The following is a 22,564-nucleotide window of genomic DNA, read 5'->3' on the forward strand; positions in this document are numbered from 1 at the left end:
AGACCGTCAACTATATCGGTGTCCATCATCATCGGACGACTACCTAGCAAACTCGTACTAATGGCCTAGTCGAACATTTCAACAAAACGCTGACCAACATGCTTTCGCAATATGTATTTAGTGTTTGTCCACAACACGTCCATGCATGAAACAACTGGCATTCTTTCTTCTTCATGGATATGAAGCTGATTTGATGTTGGATGCCGCTTTAGATCTCCCTGGCAGCACCATTCAAAGCCAGTTTGGACAGGATAATTTCACCTACTCTCACCGTGCACGCACTCTAGTTGCAGAACGACACTCCATATCACAGGATAAAAGGAAACCCTGGTTCAACTCTACGCAACCTGAAGTCTCTTTTAAGGAAGGGGATTTATTTTGCATTTGGACGCAGCGAGAATTGCTTCACCAATACAGTGGCCCATACATGCTTCTACGTCAGTTTTTCCCGAACAATTTCCAGGTTACGGACTCTAGCGGAAAAATATTACGTCGTTTTGGAGGGAAGAATGAAAGAACTTCGTCGTCTCCACCGCCAAAACTGAAGTATTCCGATAATTTCGACTGTAGCATTACTTCGGATGATTTTCATTCGCTTGCCTCTACCCGCTCGCGTTTTCACTGGCCATCATCAATTAGTACATCCAGTTTCTTGAATCCTCCTGCAAGGCGGTCGTATTTATGTATCATGCGACTTTTAAAGCCATTAATTCAGGTGGCCGGGTTACAATGCAATTCATGGCAACAGCTCCCTACACTAGCTATTATCGTTAACCTCTACAAGTTTTTATGGAAGGGGAAACCAAAGAGCTAGGGAGAAAACCCATTAAACCAGTAAACTCAACGCAGAAGGAATTGTCCCAAGTGCCATAAGCTGGGATCGAACCCGGCTCCTCTTGCTGCGAGGTGAAAGTGCTAACCACTCCACCACCCCACCTACATAATTGTACTGTCTGGATCCGGTTCAGCCCGCCGATCACACCGTAATCGATAATCTCAGAGCCTATCTTAATCATGAGGCTTGTATTCATGGAATAATAATAATAATAATTCATAATAATAATAATAATAATCAGCTACGCTAATAACCAAGGCACCACCTTAGGCCTAAGTCATCAAGTGACTTTTGAAGCCTTTAATTCAGGTGGGCGGGTTACAATGCGTAGGAGGGTGGTGGCAAGCCCTGCATGCCACGGGAGCCAACAGCTCCCTACACTAACTATTACCGTTAACCTCAACAAGTTTTTATGGAAGGGGAAAACCCCTTAAATCAGTGGGGAAAGAACTTGCAAACTCAACGCAGAAGGAGTTGTTCCGAGTTTTCACCCAGTGCCACAAGTTGGGATCGAACCCGGCTCCTCTTGCAGTCGACGCCTTTCCTGCTGACGTGCCACATTTTACAAGAACTTATCTCGCGTATTCCAAGGTATAGAGTCTACTCATAGAAATCTCATAGGTAACTAGAATGCTGCCGCCTACGGCCGAGCTTGACGCCAGTTCGCCTTGAACCTTCAGCCAATGAGAGGCCGTAGAGTGGTTCCGCCAAGGAGGATAATAATCCTCCTTGGATCCGCTACTATAGCGGGAGATAGGAGACTTCATTCTCTCTGGTGACATTAAATTCTTGGCAGAACCACTCTTTGAGCTCTGATTGGCGGAGATCTGGCTATCGTCTGCCACGGCGTTTGGCCCATTTGCCAGTTACACGGCAGCATTCTAGTTACCTATGAGATTTCTATGAGTCTACTCTACCTTGGAATACGCAAGACGCCTCCTCAACGACCATTCCCTCGACTTCGCACCATTCAACATCCGACAACAAGTGACCCAGTTTTTCCTAGACTCAACTCTTTAATTGTTTTTATAGTACCTAACCCTCAGATCTATATACCAATTTATTTTTATTATTTGGTCACTATATCCAATTTTCTATTATTTTTTGTGCTATTTTCTGTCTAGTTCATTTTTATCGCCGGGTTGGCTCTTCCATTCCCGGGGAACTGTCGCGTTACCCTTTCCAGACAAGACAAGGGGTCGCGTAAACCTCCCTCGTAGCGGTGTACATACCCGGGCCATGCTACCGCCAGGGCAAAGGTCATCACTTCCGTCAGACTTGTCTGACTTTCTCTTATTTCTGGCGGACAATCGCTGCAAAAGCCAAGCCCCGGAATAAGAACTATTCTAGCAAAAGCTAACCCTAAACAGGGTTATAACCCTGCCCAAACGCATAGTGTCCCTCTCGGTTACTAATACTTTCGGAGCCGCGTATATTTTGTAGACTTAAGTGTTTTTATATAATCCGTCGAATTGTCATTTACTTACGCTGTATAGAATCTCTGCTAAATACGAAAATCTGAAAGATATACGCGGATTTTGCCATAGACATAATAAAGAAATAGACCCAAGATTCTACGGGTGGTTAATACGGAAGCGACGCCAAGCAGACAACCGGCAGTTGTTCGGTATTCCTGAGGTACTACGTTTAAGCGACGCCTGTCGATTAGGTGAGAAAATAAAAAAATCATCACGTGTTCGTGTTTGTAATCGTTTAGGTACTCTGACGTGATTCGCGAATATTTCCGCTGTGAGAATTTAAAATAAGGTTAATTTTAATTATAACAAAATCCCCTCGGAGGGATTATACAATCACCGTGTCTGTCTGTTTGTGTCTGCAAAGGTTAATCATTGCGTACGCAGTTTCTCGAAGGGTTGGCAAAACCACCGTGTGACGGTGAGCGTTAACGGATTGATTTGGGTTAGTCTTTTTACCCTAGGAGGGGTTATACAACGACCGTGTCTGTCTGTGGGTGGGTCTGTGGGTCTGTGGGTCTGTCAGGCCTGCGAACGCGTTCGCATTTTCGGTGCAAAGTGTAATCACTGCGTACGCAGTTTCTCGAGATCTCTGCGTTCGCAGTTGCTAGTAATTAGGGAACAAAGTCGAAAAACCGTGTTTGCAAAACCACCGTGGGACGGTGAGCGTTAACGGATTAATTTGCAGTCGGGGTTGGTTTGGTGGTTTTTTTTTCGTCAACGCTCGCCGTCACGACAGGTTTAATTCAGTAGTTTGGATATTTCGCTATTGTAATGTTTATGTGTAGGGTGGTAATGTTGTGTTATTGTTATGACGTTTGTGGGTGTTGAGTTTGTGGTGTGTATGTACGGGTGGTAACTCTCCAACTCTTTCTTATTGACTTTTGGGACGGACCGAGTGCTGAGTGTAATGCTACCTCTCAACATCCAATGGCAGGGTTTCCACCAATTGTTCACGGTATTCGTCTTAGTATCAATTTGCGATCGCATCGGGCGGGTTTCGAAGCCGAGACCGCCTGTTTGACAGGCGGACGTTCTACCACAGAACCACCGACACTTATTACGTTTCATTGAAAATTAGACCTTCAGCTTTATCGAAAGCGTATTTAATAGAGCATGAAATTTTGGTTTAATTGAAATAGAGCAAGATTTCGTGAAAGATTTAAATTATTGCATCGAAGAAATTCTAATTTAGCGATTTCTCATTGGATTAAAAACAGATGCGTCACCCAGGTTTCGAACCCGGGCCGTTCAGTTAGGCAGTCGAGCGCTCTACCACAGAACCAACGATAACTTCAAGCTATACTGCAAATAAGACACTCATTGTAAGCATAATAGTTAACAAAGTCTTGAATTTTTTTACGAATGAAATTGTGAAGGCCTAATGTGGTTTTTTTACGAAAAAATTATAAAGACTTAATCTTGTTTAATATAATAAGTTGCTTTATTTCAATTTGGTACTTTTGTTTAGTGTTTTTTTAATGAATGGAGTTAAAGATTTTTTTCTTCTATTATTTGACGTTTTATTTTAATGAATGGAGTTTAAGATTGTTTCTTCTATTATTTGACGTTTTATTTTTGCGGTTGTATATTTGTTTTATCTTTTATTCTTTTAAAATTATTTACTTCTTCCGCAAAATGGTTCATTTTTTTGGAGGAACCTTTTTACTTATTTTTTGTGTATTAATGTTTTGAGAACCTTTACGTTTGGGAAAGGATAATTTTTGACGGAACCTTCAAAGTGTATACGTCGCATTTTCAAAAAATTTAATGGTCAAATCTTGTTTTAGCGCAGTCAGCAGATAAGATAAAGGGTAGAACCCGTTAGTTTTTTGTAATTTATTTAGTTTTTTCAGTCGTATATTCTTATCTATTAGGTTTAGCGTATTGGTTTTCAAGCTTAATAATTTATTTATTAACATCAAGTTGGTCTGGTTTTCAACTCGGTCGTAATTTATTTTAAACGTTTTCTCGGCTGATTAAGATGTTTAATGCAGTTCATCAATTGGGTTCGTTTGTGTTTATTTATAAAGAACCCTAACTATTCCCTCTACGGTCATTTATTGATATACGTTTAGTCAAGTGGCTTTCTGTGCTTTGTGAATGGTAAGTTTTTCGCTTCTTGTTAATAAGTTTTTTGTTGGTGTGGATATTTGGATATCTACGATTCCTAATGCAGTCATTGATATCCTGGGTGTTCGAGTCATTATATGATATTGGAAATTGGACGGTTTTGGTCTTTTTCATGCGGTATGTGTCACAACGTCAACAGGTTCCGACAGTCTACGAGTCGTCCACTACCAGATATCTACGGTATCTTGATCGGGCGAACGTTGAAATAAAATGAGCGTTAACTATGCGGCAAGTATTTCGTAAGCGACAAAAATACAAATACCCTCTGTAGATATTTCTTTCATTAAAATTGGCTTCGTATTATATTTAACTGCTAAACTTGTACCGTAAATAGGGTTAAAGTCAATTGTGCATTGTTTTAGTACGTCTAACTCACTGTTGTAACTACTTAATTTATAATATTCTGAATAAATTAATCTCGGTTGTTTCGTCTCAATTATTTTAATTCAAATAAAAATTTTATACCGGGCAGGATTGAACCGGGATTACGTTATTAGTAAATAACTCTGAATTGGGGAGATATAACTTAGAGGGTCATCTCGAGAAATTAATACCACTAGGGACAATGCTTCCGAGGATAGGTATATTTTGGCTTGCCAACTTGTTTTCGTCAACGCTCACCGTCGCGACAGTTTTAATTCAGTTTGATTGGATACTTCGTTATTGTAATGTTTAGGTTGTAATGTAGGTTGAGAATGTTGAGTTCGTGTTATGTTGGTTATGGGTGTAGAGATTGTGGTGTCTGTGTTATGATGGTTGTAGATGTTGAGTATGTTGTGTTTGTACGGTCGTTTTCTCTCCAGCTTCTACTTAATGACTTTGGGACGGACCGAATGCTGAGTGTAATGCAGCCTCTCAACGTCCAATGGCAGGGTTTCCACCAATTGTTCACGGTATTCGTCTTAGTATCAATTTGCGATTTATTGGCGCCGGCCGGGAATCGAACCCGGGTCTGCCTCGTGCAAGAGATTTACTCTAACCACTGTGTTTTTCTAAAAAACAGCTTTGGCGAATGTCATTTACAAAGTTATAATTTATTTTACATCATTTTAAATATTTATAAATTATATAAATCTTATATTTAATGAAATATTTGTAAATAATATTAATCTTATATTTAATGAAATATTTATAATTAAGTAGCTTGGAAGTAATTAGTAGCTCTCAGCTCTCAGCTGCTAATTAAGACGGAGTTTATAGTTAAGTAGTTTGAATTTAGTTAAAATTACTCAGTATAATTTATAATATTTACTTAAGTGTAAGTGTGTTTTGGTTTATGTTTCAATCACGATGATCTAAGATAAATCTTGTCTTAGACACTTAAGTACCAGTTCTGTACAATTACGTAGAAGGAATATACAAGGTCTTTTTTTTTGCTCGGAAAAGTGTTTTTTTTTTCAAAAACTATTTATAGTACCGATTTCAAATTTGGAAGGTCAATTCTCTATACCGGGGGACATCAGTTTGAGAAATTTGAGCGTTTTCGGTAATGTTTTTCACCAATTTTGAAAAATTATTTTTCGACCACTAGGTGCGAGATAAAAAATTTCTATTATAAAGTTGTAGGCCGTCATCGAAAACCCTTAAAAATTGTTCACTCGACGAAAAACAACTTATTTATCAGTGAAAATTCGAGCTTGAAAAATTTACAAGTTGGTGAAGCCAAATTACGATTGTTTGAAACGATAATTGAAAAGGGAACAAGTCTAATACAAACGTAGTAGAGTTTTCACACTTGAAAAAATGTACACGTTTGGTTTTTAAATGCAGATATTTTATTCACATAAATTTTTACAAAACATTTTCAATAATATCACCATTGGCTGCAACACAGGTTTGTGCGCGGACAATTAAGTTCTCAAACGCTTTCTCTACCATTTCTGGTGTGACGTCTCGGCAAGCACTGATTATTCGTCTAATGAGTTCCTCCCTAGTTTCAAAGGGCGTGGCGTATACCTTTGCTTTAACGAATCCCCAGAGAAAATAATCCAGCGGTGTTAGGTCAGGTGACCTTGCTGGCCAATGCACTGGACCATTTCTCCCTATCCACCTTTCAGGAAACTCGTTGTTGAGGTGCTCAGTTACTTGCCGGGAAAAATGCGGAGGGGCGCCATCTTGCTGAAACCACAACTGACGTCTTTCAGCCAATGGAAGGTCGTCGATTGCGTCACTCAGTTCGTTCTGTAGAAAATGTAAATACCTTTGGCCGTTGAGGTTCGTCGGCAGGAAAAAGGGACCAATCAAACGGTTTCCAACAAGTCCATCCAAACATTGACCCGTTCAAATTGAACCAGGTGATGATATTCAAAACCCCAATGTGGGTTGATGTCAGACCAAAGATGGCTGCTTTGATGATTAAAGGCCCATCTCTAGAAAATGACGCTTCGTCGGAAAACAAAACATGGCGCAAAAATTGTCTATCTTCTTGGACAGCATTTAGTAACCAGTTGCTAAATTCATAACGTCTTTGATGGTCTCCGTCAATTAGTCCTTGGTGGAGCGTAGCTCTGTATGGGTGATAGCGATTCTTACGAAGAATTTTCCACACACGATTTGCAGAACAACCTAAAATCGGCAGCGGCGTTAGCGCAACTGTGACGAGGATATGCCACAAAGTACGCGAGTACATTGTTCTCGAAGTCTAAATCCGGTTGACCCAATCCGCGAAACCTAGGTTGCAAGTTACCAAATTGATTGAAATCGTGAATTGCTCGTCTTACTGTATTTACAGATGGTGCTCCATTTGGATGTCTTTCTGCGAAGATTTCAGTCACTCTTCTAAGGTTTTGCGCTGCTTCTCCATAGTAAATGGCAACTATCTCGGTGCGCTCAGCTACTGAATAACGAGGCATTGTTCGAAATATTATCAAACACTGATAATAATCTCCCAAAGTTTTCCTTTAAATACCCAATGCATGTTTAGGATTGACCTATAGCCTCGTGTTTTTTAAATCCGGTCGTTTTTTTAACCAAAGTTTCAACTGGATTAGGTAATTCGGTTTCAATTATCGTTTCAAACAATCGTAATTTGGCTTCACCAACTTGTAAATTTTTCAAGCTCGAATTTTCACTGATAAATAAATTGTTTTTCGTCGAGTGAACAATTTTTAAGGGTTTTCGATGACGGCCTACAACTTTATAATAGAAATTTTTTATCTCGCACCTAGTGGTCGAAAAATAATTTTTCAAAATTGGTGAAAAACATTACCGAAAACGCTCAAATTTCTCAAACTGATGTCCCCCGGTATAGAGAATTGACCTTCCAAATTTGAAATCGGTACTATAAATAGTTTTTGAAAAAAAACACTTTTCCGAGCAAAAAAAAAGACCCTGTATATTGTTGGGCTATTGATGAAAGTTGAATCAAGAACGTTCCATAGACTGTTCTGAATAAAAATAAACATTTATAATTTTGTAAAATTCTGGTTGCCATTTTATTTTCTAATCACTCGCCCACAACATTACAGTTCTGGCAATCCCGAATCAAATAAATTTTCGATATAACGGCGACGGGAAATTATTATCGTAAATTTATCGCGCGGCCGTAGGGAATATTATTTTAACAAAATTTTGATAAACTATCGTTTAATTAAAATCAGCCCGATTCCGTTAAAATTATAAACCAAAAAGCGAACGGTCGTTATAATACCCTCTGTAGATATTTCTTTCATTAAAATTTGCTTCGTATTATACATGTATTCAACTTATAAACTTGTACTGTAAAAAAGGGTTAAATTCAATTCACTGTTGTAACAACTAACTTATGATATTCTGAATAAATTAAAATTGGTCGTTTCGTCTCAATTATTTTAATTATAATTAAAATTTTATACCGGGCGGGATAGAACTGGGATAACATTTTTAACAAATAACTCTAAATTGCGGAGATATATCTTAAAGAGTTATCTCGAGAAATTAATACCACTAGGGACTATTCTTCCGAGGAGAGGTATATTTTGGCTTGCCAACTTGTTATTATAATTAAAATTTTATACCGGGTGGGATCGAACCAGGATTACGTTTTCAGTAAATAACTCTGAATTGCGGAGATATATCTTTAAGGGTCATCTCGATAAATTAATGCAACTAGGGACAATTCTTCCGGGGAGAGGTATATTTTGGCTTGCCAACTTGTTTTTATAAAAAAATAACAAAAACTTGGGTATTTAATTATAAAACATGTTAACTAACATAAACGTAATTACCCGTTTTTCAAATTTACCGCTAAAGTTTTTGCGTCTGATTTTAAACCCGATAAATATTCTTAAGCGTTAGGTACTACGTGACCTAGGCCAAGCGCTCGTGAACTTCTCTTCGTAACGTCTCCGTCCTAGCTTCCACAAGTCTTTGCTTCGTAACGGAGACAATGCCTTGTGGAAGGCAGGACGGTTACGAAACGGAGAGCCAGTGGGCGCCTAGCCTAAAACGCCACCTAACTTAAGTGGCGCTTTACACGTAGTACCCCAGGAATACGGAACAACTGCCGGTTGTCTGCTAGTTATCGCTCCCGTTTATTTTTGGCAAATCAAACTCCACGTAAGGTGTCTATTTCCTTATTATGTCTATGGGTTTTGCTTTCAGGCTTTTTTTTTTCAAAAATAATAAACTTTATTTTGGTGCACATGACAACTAGGCCTTCGCATCATACACACCCTGATACAGCTTTAAAGATTCCCACCGCTTGAGATAGATGGCATCCTCGTCGAGTGATAACGTTTCAGATTCAAAGCAAAATTTTTGTCCCGCGACTATCAGATTTGAATTGTGCCTCTATATTATTTCCAACTCAATGTTGGTTACCTTCGTAATTCAATAAAGAGGGATAATTTGACGACGACGGAAATAATTAACTTCATCCTTTGTGCATTAAATAAAAGACCTAAAAATTTATAACAATCTATGACAGTGCAATATTCCTAGTCTTTATGAATAGTGTAGCGATAGCGAAGCAACACATTATAGTCCAGTTATTAACGTGTCCCTGTGTTTATGCATCGGTGTGTGGGTGTGTGGTGAGCGCTTTGTTTAGCTTTCCAATTAGGAATCGACCACGGTTATACAGGGTCTTTTTTTTTGCTCGGAAAAGTGTTTTTTTTTTCAAAAACTATTTATAGTACCGATTTCAAATTTGGAAGGTCAATTCTCTATACCGGGGGACATCAGTTTGAGAAATTTGAGCGTTTTCGGTAATGTTTTTCACCAATTTTGAAAAATTATTTTTCGACCACTAGGTGCGAGATAAAAAATTTCTATTATAAAGTTGTAGGCCGTCATCGAAAACCCTTAAAAATTGTTCACTCGACGAAAAACAATTTATTTATCAGTGAAAATTCGAGCTTGAAAAATTTACAAGTTGGTGAAGCCAAATTACGATTGTTTGAAACGATAATTGAAACCGAATTACCTAATCCAGTTGAAACTTTGGTTAAAAAAACGACCGGATTTAAAAAACACGAGGCTATAGGTCAATCCTAAACATGCATTGGGTATTTAAAGGAAAACTTTGGGAGATTATTATCAGTGTTTGATAATATTTCGAACAATGCCTCGTTATTCAGTAGCTGAGCGTACCGAGATAGTTGCCATTTACTATGGAGAAGCAGCGCAAAACCTTAGAAGAGTGACTGAAATCTTCGCAGAAAGACATCCAAATGGAGCACCATCTGTAAATACAGTAAGACGAGCAATTCACGATTTCAATCAATTTGGTAACTTGCAACCTAGGTTTCGCGGATTGGGTCAACCGGATTTAGACTTCGAGAACAATGTACTCGCGTACTTTGTGGCATATCCTCGTCACAGTTGCGCTAACGCCGCTGCTGATTTTAGGTTGTTCTGCAAATCGTGTGTGGAAAATTCTTCGTAAGAATCGCTATCACCCATACAGAGCTACGCTCCACCAAGGACTAATTGACGGAGACCATCAAAGACGTTATGAATTTAGCAACTGGTTACTAAATGCTGTCCAAGAAGATAGACAATTTATGCGCCATGTTTTGTTCTCCGACGAAGCGTCATTTTCTAGAGATGGGCCCTTTAATCATCAAAACAGCCATCTTTGGTCTGACATCAACCCACATTGGGGTTTTGAATATCATCACCAGGTTCAATTTGAACGGGTCAATGTTTGGGTTGGACTTGTTGGAAACCGTTTGGTTGGTCCCTTTTTCCTGCCGACGAACCTCAACGGCCAAAGGTATTTACATTTTCTACAGAACGAACTGAGTGATGCAATCGACGACCTTCCATTGGCTGAAAGACGTCATTTGTGGTTTCAGCAAGATGGCGCCCCTCCGCATTTTTCCCGGCAAGTAACTGAGCACCTCAACAACGAGTTTCCTGAAAGGTGGATAGGGAGAAATGGTCCAGTGCATTGGCCAGCAAGGTCACCTGACCTAACACCGCTGGATTATTTTCTCTGGGGATTCGTTAAAGCAAAGGTATACGCCACGCCCATTGAAACTAGGGAGGAACTCATTAGACGAATAATCAGTGCTTACCGAGACGTCACACCAGAAATGGTAGAGAAAGCGTTTGAGAACTTAATTGTCCGCGCACAAACCTGTGTTGCAGCCAATGGTGATATTATTGAAAATGTTTTGTAAAAATTTATGTGAATAAAATATCTGCATTTAAAAACCAAACGTGTACATTTTTTCAAGTGTGAAAACTCTACTACGTTTGTATTAGACTTGTTCCCTTTTCAATTATCGTTTCAAACAATCGTAATTTGGCTTCACCAACTTGTAAATTTTTCAAGCTCGAATTTTCACTGATAAATAAGTTGTTTTTCGTCGAGTGAACAATTTTTAAGGGTTTTCGATGACGGCCTACAACTTTATAATAGAAATTTTTTATCTCGCACCTAGTGGTCGAAAAATAATTTTTCAAAATTGGTGAAAAACATTACCGAAAACGCTCAAATTTCTCAAACTGATGTCCCCCGGTATAGAGAATTGACCTTCCAAATTTGAAATCGGTACTATAAATAGTTTTTGAAAAAAAACACTTTTCCGAGCAAAAAAAAAGACCCTGTATAGTAAAAAAAAAACCATGAATGTATTAATTTCAAACATGAATATCGAACTGCATTACATAGTTTGTCCTTAGTCGCTAGGATGGGTGGGGCTTCATTACTAGGACGTTGATCATGCGCCGCCGCTAAAAATTGTTTTGATGGCTAATATTTCTATCTATCACCATTTCAAATTATTTCCGGTTAATAGGCGCTTCAATAAAACAACTTCAAGGAAATCGCCAAGAAGTAAGGTTTCCGAGATCAAGGACCTGAAAGTTACTGTTTATATAGTGCTTGTTGAAATAATGGAAACTTTTCACCTGTACAGTATGCAACAAGTGTTTCCTTTTAACCGGGTAGCTTTTTTTGACATATTAAGGTCTAGCAAAATACGACCTTCTGTTTACAGGTGAAAAAATTTAAATAATTTCAACAAGTACTATATAAACAGTAACTGCCAGTCCTGGCTCTCGGATATATTACTTCTTGGTGATATCCTTGAAGATGTTTTATCTAAGCGCCTTTTGTAATCATTAAAGCAAAAGAGGAAAACATTTATTTTATTTATTTATTTATTTATAAAATGACAATGGTCTGCCAAGCCGTGACGACTTATGTACAGACACGTAGGTACAAGGATGTTAACTGAGTACAGTGAATTACAAAACAAGGATACAAAACAAGTGAATTAAGAAAAAAGAAAAGCAAGCGAAAAAATACACAATAATGACCGAATACTGTCAAACAGTGTGGGGGGGGGGGGAGTTACGAAGAGGTTTGTAAATGGTCACTCAAAAGCCACGTTCACACTAGGCACTTTGGAAACGTTTTAAAACGGTTTCGAACGATTAATTTGTAAAATTTTGCTTTCTAATATATTTATATATTAATACAGTTAACACCAAAAATGTTCAATATTATCTTACGAAACCGTTTAAAAACAGTTCCAACGTGTCTAGTGTGAACACGGCTAAAGAGAAACGAAATTGCGAATAGTCGGTAATCGAAACAATAGATTGTGGGAGAGAATTCCAGTCACTAACAACTGACAAGGAGACTACCCGAGGTGCAACTCACCGATTTTGTTCAAACTCGGGGGTTAAGTAGGCCTTAATGAATCATGAAAATTCCAAAAGGGAAACGTTTCGATGGGCATTAGTTTTGCCATGGCAACCAAAAATGTTTTCGACAACACAATTTCGAAAATTCCTTACCGAAAATAACATGGGATTTTGAAAAATTCTAAAAATCTTGAAAAAATTAAAAAATTTTAAAATGCCAAAAAGAGTAAATATTGATCAAAATTAACGAAAAAAATTAAAATTGGTCAAGTTTTGATCAATTTTGATCAAAATGGGTAAAAGTGGAAAGATGTCATAGAGATAAGTGAGTGCGTCTACCGATAAGGGGCACCTGCGGGCGGGGGAAACGGGCCCCTATAGGGGCCCCCTTTTGCGGCAATATTCGGCGGGGTCAAAAGGTTAGCTGATTTACGAGGTCAATAGGTTATCTGCCCCTATGGACACGATGCAAACAGCCGTTAAATAGGTGTGAAACGGACCCCCTATAGGGGCCCCATTTTGCGTACATTTTCGGCAGGTCAATAGGTTAGCTGATTTATGATGTTAGGTCAATAGGTTAGATGATTTACGATAGGTTATCTGCCCCTATTCCGCAGGTGGTGTGGACTGACACGATGTTATGCAAACAGCCGGCCAGTCATAGTTAATAGCTGGAGGCACCCCATTTTAGGTCAAAAGGTTAGCTGATTTACGATGTTATAGCCCATAAAACCCAGGTGCTAACCCATTATAGGTCAATAGGTTATCTATGGTGGTGACACGATGTTATGCAAACAGCCTACCCATCATAGTTAATAGCTGGAGGCACCCCATTTTAGGTCAAAAGGTTAGCTGATTTACGATGTTATAACCCATAAAACCCAGGTGTTAACCCATTTTAGGTCAATAGGTTATCTGCCCCTATGGCGGTGAAACGATGTTATGCAAACAGCCTACCCGTCATAGTGAATGTCGAGTTGGTTGGTTTTCGCCGACAAACACTTTCGGGCCCCTAAGGGTAGCGTAAAATAGCGGGCGGTCATCGGTAAAAGTGTTTTGGGAAAAAAAGAGCAGAGTGTATACAAATTATAAGGTTTTATTTAGATATTCAAAGTTACAGTACATTAAGCGGATGAAAACGTTTAAAGATAAAACAATTTATTTTTAATATATTTATGGTGTGTAGATACCATATTAAACAAATTGTAAAAGTTAAATACACAAAACATATTTTGGTTGGCCACTGTTTCTTTAAAATCGTCAATAATTTTAAATGCTGTTACGTAATTGGACGCGTAGCGGACAACGGTATCATACCTTTCATGTTCATCCGATAGAAATAAATTGTTGGGTGCACATGGTTCTTTATACAATATTTCGTAAATTTTACGATAATTATCGGTTATAACGTAACCCATTAATTCAAAGAGTTTTTGGTTCACTTTAAGGAGTTGAATGTGCGAATTAATGAAATATTTGAGTCGGTCCAATTCTCGAGTTTCCGGCGCTTTGATTACGACCGACGCTTCGGATATCGTGCTTTGCAAGGTTAATTCTTTTTGGTCAGACATGGCGGCGGTCACTAGCGCGTCTGATAACGGGAACGGTGATCGAAAGGGCAGCCTTTGTGGATCATTTATTTGTTCCCAGTGGCCGTATAAATCATCCCAGGCGCGCGAAGACATTTCAAAGGCCTGGTGTGTGATTTTATTGCATAGAGCTACAGATATATCGAGCTCAGACGTAAAACCCGTAGTAACGAAAAGCTCGGATGAAAGTGAATACCGAGGGTTAACTTTCCGCTGAGTCGGATCAAATTTAGACATTTTAGTGGGCCCAGGAACGTTATCTACACAGCTTCGTTTAGACATGATGCTCGAGAAACGGTTTGTAGTGTACTGCCGATGGATGACGGGGATGAATCCCTTATATAGCGATAATAATTTGGTGACGTAATCAGGATGATGTAATGGGTTGACTCAATGACTCACGCGATTAGTCAAATTTTGCCATATTGGTAAACCAAAGAGATAGAAATTCTACAAGTCCCATTAAAAGTAAAATCAACGCGATTAGTAATGCGTTTTTAGGATTGTTCGCGATAAGCCGACTAACGGGAGAGGCGGGGATAGAACCTTCCATACCGGAAGTTATCGTTAAACTAAATTTATCAATAAACCAAAAAAGGGATTTAAACGTTATATATTTTATAAAAAACCAAATGACATACAAAGTATTAAAATAAACAAATGACTAAAATAAACAAATGACTAAAATATACAAAAATAAATATTGACAAATAACTAATATATAGAAAGGAATTATTTACAAATGAAAAATACAAACGAGAAATGAAAAAAATATATGCAATAATTAAGAGGATCTATTCCACATAGTTTATGGGGCTACATAAAATTCTACGCGCAACAACATTCATTTATAACCATTTTTCGACAAAACGTTTGTCCCCAAAAAATATCTAACAGTTTGAAACGTCTTTTTTTAAAAAGTTTTTGAGCATATAACTCTTTCACCATGACCATCCTTCGACGCTTAAAAACAGCTGTGAAAACAATCGCTTTTTATAAACATTTCGGTGCACACTATTTTAACAATACCCGATTTGACGCGTCAAGTTAAATTCAGGAGTCGCGCGTGGGTCTTAATTTGCATCGTAAAAAAGGTTAGGGTTGACACAAAAAAAAAGAGCCCCTAAACAATTTTCCCTTCAAAGAAAAAGACCGTAGGGGCCTACATTGTTCAATTAAGACTCGAGCGGCGTGGCCCCCAAAGGATTCCACCCTAAGGGTTTGGTGTCTAATAAAATAGCGGCTCGTAAAAAAATTGGGGCCGCTCGGAGAACAAGAAGGACACAGTCAAAAAGTTTTTTTTCGTATATTCACCCAGCTTTGTCAAAATAGTCAAAAGAGTTTTCGGGCGGCTCTTTTGAAAAACAACTATTGTCAGCGATAAAAGGATGAACAGCCACCAAATTTATGGGTCTATCATTAAAGTAGCCCTTGATCCATCCTTAAATTTATGGGCTTAAAAAACATTGGGGCTCATCTTTTAGAAAACAATCGAGTTTTATATAATAGAGTTTCGAATTAACGACGTGATATTATTTTTATACAGCCTCAAAAGATACGTATAAATAGAGCCCTATCGGCCCAAGAAACTTCACTAATCAGCGGAATTCTCTAGTTGGAAGTCGTTTTCTTAGCACCTAGAAAAAATGGATAGCGAAAGCTTATGTTGGTTTCTAGACGATTTGGAGGTAAATAGACCCTGGTCCGTACCGCAACTACTGCAATTTTATTACGGAATATGTTTATTTTTAAATTTAGAGCCGGGGTTTGCACCAAATAAGTTACCCGCAATCTTTAGCCGTCTGAGTTTTAAATTAATTTTGACGGTTATTGAAATTTTTGAAACTGTTCAAGCTATCACCCACGTTCCAGAAGCGTGCCAAACGGTAGCCGAACTCCGATTATTTAATCAAGCATTACCGCCTCGGTTAGGCGAAATTATTGAAGCGAGATATAATAAGCGGGAAAAAGAATTACTCGAACTCGAGTGGGATGCCATGTTGGGTGCCGAATATGACGAACCTGTGTTGGACTACCTGAAGAGTAAGTTTTTTTTCTCTCGTACCGAAAAATATCTAAGAAATTAAAATATATATTTATTTTTTATAGACGCCCCTGAAATTGTCCGGGTGGATGATGCTGAACCCCGTGAATCCGCCGAAATGGTGGACGACTATTTCAACGACCTACTTAACCAAAGCGGTTACGGGGAGGCGGAGGGAGATTTCCCAATTGTGGGGTATATTGATTTTGAGGACCCTAATTGCGTAATTTTGGGTCAGAATGAAAAACAGTTCCCGAACTTCAATATGACGGGAATTGAATTGGAAGCTGAAATATCTAATAATATAGCGGAAGGGCTTGCCAGGGTCACTGAACGGGTATTACGCGATGTAAGTCCCGCTGACATGGTACAACTAGTAATCCGTAGTTCGGCGCTGGGTGCGGCGCATCCCGATATAACCATTTCATTTAGGAGACGTGACCAAATTGATATCGAGGCCCTTCTCGACGAGATTTCAGAATCTATATATTCAGATGAGGAAGAAGCGTTTTTCCTGGCACCCGTTAATTTAACTTTTTCCATTGTCCGTCTCCCCCAAGGCGGTGGCCGTACAAAACGGAAACGACTAGAGACCTTTGCCATGTTTTCTAGAAATAGACAATCAATTGTCCGTATTGCGAACAGCGACTCAATCTGTCTCGCTAGAGCTCTTTGCGTCGGTGTGGCGCTGTGTAAATATCAGAACGAGCCCGAAAACAAAAGACTAAAAACGGTCTATGAAACTTTGTCGCATTCCAAAGAAAACAATGTGGCTCAGCGAGCCGAGGCGCTCCTCCTATGCTCCAAATCGGGTGTCCGACCTAATAAAGAATGCGCGTCGCCCGAATCGATTAGAAAATTTAGAACGTATCTCAAAGAATACGATATTTTAATCTATCAAATTAAAAACAGCTGGCCGACCTTGGTGTACGATTCTAGAGTAAGGGGAGGTATGGACAGAAAACGTATTGTACTTTTAAACGAGGGGGCGCATTTCAATCTAGTTAAAAAGCTGGCTCCCTTATTCGGGAAAGAAAAGTTTTGTTCAAAGTGTCTCGAGGGGTACAGACAAGATAGCACCCACGCGTGTTCAGACTATTGTTTCGCGTGCTGCAGGGCCATAAAATGTACCGGAGATATAATAAAATGTCCCGACTGTTTACGTAAGTTTACGGGTGTCGATTGCTACGCTCATCATAAAATAAAATTAACAGGCGATAAATTATCATTATGTCAAAATTTATTTCATTGCACGGAATGTTCGATTCTAATCGATTTGACTAAACGCGACGGCCAGCTGCATTCTTGTACCGAACAGTATTGTACCGTTTGTCGTAAGTTTTCCCCCTCTGGACATCAATGTTACATCCAAGTAATAAAAGACCCGCGACACCCGTTACCCCGTTTCGATTCCAACGGTCAGCCTACGCAAATGTGGATATTTTACGATTTTGAAACGGTCCAAACCAAACGGCACCCCGATAAGAAAAACTGTTATATTCATCAACCCATTTTATGCGTGTCGGAAACTTATTGTGTCGCGTGTGTTGATACCCCCGACGTAGCATGCAGATTTTGCGGCGTTCGCCAACGACAATTTCTGGGTTCAGATTCCGCGCGAAACTTTTTCGAATATTTAAGAACACTGGCTCGGATAAGAAGAGTGACCGCGCTGGGACATAATGCGAGTAATTATGATACGCAACTCCTATTACAAGTTATAATGGAGAGTGCCGACTCGTTTGAGCCCGATCCGATAATAAATGGAACTCGCATCTTGCAACTGAAACTACACAATTTAACTCTATCGGATTCGTATAATTATATACCCATTCCTCTGTCGAAATTCGCGGATACGTTCGAGCTGGGTCGCGAATATACGAAAGATTTTTTCCCTCATTTTCTATTCAACGTAGTTGATAATAATTTTGACATTTACAAACCCGAACAAACAAACTACGTCTCGGAGAACTCGCTGCCCCCCTTGGAAGCTTACGGGGCCCAATATTTCACGGCGAAAGACCGCGAAAGTTTTAACAAATGGTACGCTCTCGAATCCGAAAAGAGTTCGGGATTTAATTACCTCGAAACGTTAAAACTCTATTGTTCTAGAGATACCCACATATTAGCTAAGGGTTGTTTAAAGTTTATGAAACTATTTCAAGACTTGTGCGAAGTTAATCCGTTTAGCGTGGGTGTGACTATCGCGTCAGTGTGTAGTTACGTGCTAAGGAAAAAATTTTTGGAGCCAGAAACGATTGGCATAATACCGGCTAATTTGTATCGGTTATCCGAGCCTCAATCCACCGAGGCTTTAGAATGGCTGGCTTGGGAAGCGCATGTCCGGAATGTTACCATCGTATCAACGCTGAATGGTCGAGAACCGCGTGCTGGAAAAATTAAAATTGATGGTCTAATCGGTGAGAAAAACGCTCTACAATATCAGGGCTGTTGGTAAGTATTATTTTAAAAAGTTCGAAGAGACAAAATATAAACAGGTTTTTTTTCATTAAAGGTATCACGGTTGTAGGACTTGCTTCGGGGACTCTGTAAATAGGAACCAGCCATTATACGCTAACGCGAGCGATACCCTTAATACACGATTTTCCAACACGATGCGGACAACCAATAAACTTAAAGAAATGGGTTATACCGTCATTCAACAATGGGGGTGCGATTGGATTTTGGAAAAACAACAAAATCCAGCCATAAATGAATTTTTAAAAAATTCTAATTTTTCGGAAACTTTAACTGAACGTTTAGACCCGCGAGCCGCTTTTTTCGGGGGCAGAGTATCAGCCTTACGAACGTACTGTAACGTTGAAGGGACCGACGATAAAATATTCTACGTGGACATTTGCAGCCTGTACCCTTTTATAAACAAACGGTATTATATCGAAAAATATATATATATAACGAAAACAAATATTTAAGTGTGTTTTCCTTTTTATAGTGGCAAAGTCCCCGTTGGTCATCCGACAATTCTGCTCGGTAGCGATATTCCAGCCATTGACGATTTTGAGGGATTATTGTTATGTAACGTGCTCCCGCCAACCAATTTATTCCATCCTATTCTTCCGTATCGGACCGTTAACAAAAAGTTAACGTTTACCCTATGCCGGACGTGTGCTGATTTACGGTATCAGGGTGACTGCGAGCATTCTGACGACGAAAGAATGCTTAAAGGCGTTTGGGTAATCGACGAATTAAGATGGGCGGTAAATCGCGGATACAAAATTACAAAAAAAATTGAGGCCTGGTCATACACGGTGACGCAATACGATCCTACAACGGACAGCGGTGGGATTTTTCGAGATTACGTTGACTGTTTCCTAAAAACCAAGGTGGAGGCGAGCGGCTGGCCGTCAGATTGTCAGACCCCCGAAGCCCAGGCTGAATACATTGCGGCTTTCGAACGTCATGAAGGGGTCAAATTGGACCCTACCAAAGTCTCCAAAAACGAAGGTCTTCGAGCCATCTCGAAATTAATGCTGAATTCCATGTGGGGGTCTGTATGGATTTTATTACCCCCCCATTGGGGTTATAAATCATATTAGGTAGCGTGATAGATATTAAAACTTTTTTTTTCCAGAAAACTCGGTCAGCGATCCATTGTGACCAAAACTGAAATCGTTCGCGAACCCAAAGTGTTCTTTGAACTGCTATCAAATCCGGAAATCAACGTAAAATCGGTTTTGACAGTCAACGATACGACTCTTCTAGTGAAATCAGCCCCCATCAAGGAAGCGGAAATCCCTCTAAAACATACAAATTGCGTAATAGCCGCTTATACAACCTGTCAAGCGAGATTAGTTTTATTAAAATATCTTGAAATAGTCGGAGAGAACGCGTTATATTTGGACACTGACGCCCTCCAGTACGTCTCGAAACAACCCCTTATAACTACGGGCCATTATTTGGGCGATATGGTCAGCGAGTTATCCGGTTATGGAAAGAATTCGTTTATTTACGAAGCCGCGTATGGCGGGCCAAAAAATTACTCGTTTTGGGTGAAAAATCCGGATACGGGCGAAAAATTTAACGTTACGAAAGTGAAAGGATTTCGAATTAATGTCGGTAATCAGCATATCATTAACGGCGAAAATTTAAAAACTATGCTAGGAGTGACTGACGAAGAAACTGAAATACCGGCGGCGTTTGCCGTGCCTCTGCCCAAACAAATACGTCGACTTCCGGATCATACGCTCGTTAGCGTCGACTTGGAAAAAGCGTATCGGCCCGTAATGGATAAAGTTCGGGTTTTATCGAATTACCGAACAGTTCCATTCGGATATAAAATACGCGCTTAAAAAAACCTTCGCTCTTATGCGGGCGAGCCGCGGGTCGAGAGGCGCCGGTCTCCGCGAGTCGCCGTCTCGGCGTTCGAGAGAGAGAGAGAGAGAGGCGCGCGCGTTCTCTCTCTCTCGATCCGCTATCCGCGCGCGTCGGGGTCACGAGGGGGGTGTGTCTCTAGCGCGCCGGCTGCTTTCCACGTGGCAAGGGGGTGTGTCACGGGAAAACGTGTTGTGCTATTGTCAAAAATAAAAAATATTATATATAAAAACAAAATGTCCATTTTATTTCATTCTGGTTTCAGCTACGCGGTGATAATGTACCCTTTTTATCACAGTTGTAACATCATACTTTGCGGGCCTAGCCAAAGTGGTAAGACATATTTCGTAGAAAAACTGATTAAACATTTAAAACAAATGTTTGAACCTCAAATTGAAGAAATCCACTGGTTTTACGGCGAGGATCAGCCAGGATACGATAAACTTAAAAAATATAACGTTATATTTCATAAGGGTTTACCCGATCCTGACTTATTTGACGGCTCGAAACGGATACTGGCGGTTTTAGACGATTTAATGGGGGCGGGCCAAAAGGGAGAAGTTGCCCAATTGTTCACCAAAGTCTCGCATCATCGTAATGTTAGCTTTATCTACATAAGTCAAAATTTATTTCATCAGGGTCGCGGGTGTCGCGAAATTTCCCTCAATGCGCACTACATACTTTTAACGAAAAATGTACGGGACAAAACACAGATTAATTGCTTGGCGCGCCAAATGGCCCCTGATAATTCCAACTTTGTTATCGAAGCGATTTCTGACGCGACTAAGGAACCAAACTCTTACGTATTGATCGACCTTCAGAAAGATTGCCCCGATTCACATCGGATCAGAACTAATATTTTCCCCGGCGAGCAAGTCTCGGTATACATTCCGAAATAATACTTTTCCGAGGGGTGGTTAGTTACCACACACCCCCCCAGCGAGTCGAATTCATTCGATGTACAATGTCTCGACGAGTCAGGTCGCAAAAACATCTGCTCGAATCGATCGGCAAATTAAAGGGCGTTAAGAGACGTAATATTTTAATTAACGCCAATAAAGAGTTGATCGAAGCAATATCTGATTGCGTGTATAATACTCTTATCGGGAATATACGTCTAACCACGCGGCAAAAACTACGATTAAAAATACACCGTAAAACGTTACGCAAAATTGCGCAGAAAAAATTGGGCTGGCAAACTAAAAAACGAATATTATTAAATCAAAAAGGTGCCGGATTTTTCTCGTTTCTTCTGCCTATTGTGTCGTCGCTCGTGGGAGCCCTAACAGGTTGAACATAAAAAATGTTAAGGTACTCGAAAAAAATGACTTTAGCGCCGATTACGCCACCCCATCAACAACTCAAACCGGATATTGACACGGAAATGGCGGATATTTTAAAAAGCGAAGCGCTCGATGACAGGACCAAGTGGAAGATATACGAAGAGATGCTACTAAAAAAGCACGCTCGAAATAAACCGATTGAAAATAACGATACGCCCAGTTACGAAACATTAGTCAATCTGTTCCCGCTAGGATACAGAGCGAGCGCCCGAGAGATATTTAATCATTTGATTTCGGACAGCGGTCGACTGCGGTGGGACAGCCAGGGGCAGATTTTATTAGACGGTGAAATACAAACGGATTCTGATATTGTTGATTTAGTATATTATCTAATAAGTCCCCACGCGCCGAGACCCCAGAGTTGGTCAAAATTTAATAACCTGGTGGGTAAACTACGGAAAATCACCCCTCAAGCCTTCCCCACCACCACCCCATTACCGTCTACTTCGTTCCTAACAGCTTCCGCCCCCCCGGGCCCCCATCTTTCGCTCGCCTCCTCCAAACGAAAGAAAACTTTGCCGTCAGCTGTCGGGCCTAATTCTTTCGCGACACCTCGACAGTCACCGAAACTTTGGTCGCCTACTATTAAGAACCGTTTACGTAAAAAAAAAACGCCGAGTGCCAAAATTTTGAAATGGGAGAGTTACCGATAAACGTAACGACTAGACTCGAAAAAATATATTTCGATTCTCGTAATCCAGCTAGCTACGGGGGTGTTGAAAAATTATACGATT

General features: G+C 39.8%; 1 protein-coding gene across 1 annotated transcript; it reads left to right on the forward strand.

Annotated features, from left to right (window-relative positions):
* The first annotated feature begins 145 nt into the window (after positions 1-145).
* LOC149948603 (uncharacterized) lies at positions 146-20,465 on the forward strand. Its single transcript, XM_090171117.1, has 5 exons — positions 146-437; positions 16,221-18,609; positions 18,671-19,042; positions 19,109-19,663; positions 19,748-20,465. The coding sequence occupies exons 1-5, from the start codon at positions 146-148 to the stop codon at positions 20,463-20,465; spliced, it is 4,326 nt and encodes a 1,441-aa protein (XP_090027243.1).
* The last annotated feature ends 2,099 nt before the right edge of the window (positions 20,466-22,564 follow it).

Source organism: Leiobunum rupestre, chromosome 4, assembly GCF_980474605.1.
Source record: "Leiobunum rupestre chromosome 4, qqLeiRupe1.1.hap1, whole genome shotgun sequence".
Lineage (NCBI taxonomy): Eukaryota > Metazoa > Arthropoda > Arachnida > Opiliones > Sclerosomatidae > Leiobunum > Leiobunum rupestre.

What these genes read in the sequence shown, in the direction of transcription:
- LOC149948603 (XM_090171117.1), top strand. Translation starts at nt 146, where the DNA reads ATGAAACAACTGGCATTCTTTCTTCTTCATGGATATGAAGCTGATTTG. An exon ending in CTACAATATCAGGGCTGTTG is followed by an intron (nt 18,610 to 18,670) that starts GTAAGTATTATT and finishes TTTTCATTAAAG; the next exon opens with GTATCACGGTTGTAGGACTT. An exon ending in ATGCTGAATTCCATGTGGGG is followed by an intron (nt 19,664 to 19,747) that starts GTCTGTATGGAT and finishes TTTTTTTTCCAG; the next exon opens with AAAACTCGGTCAGCGATCCA.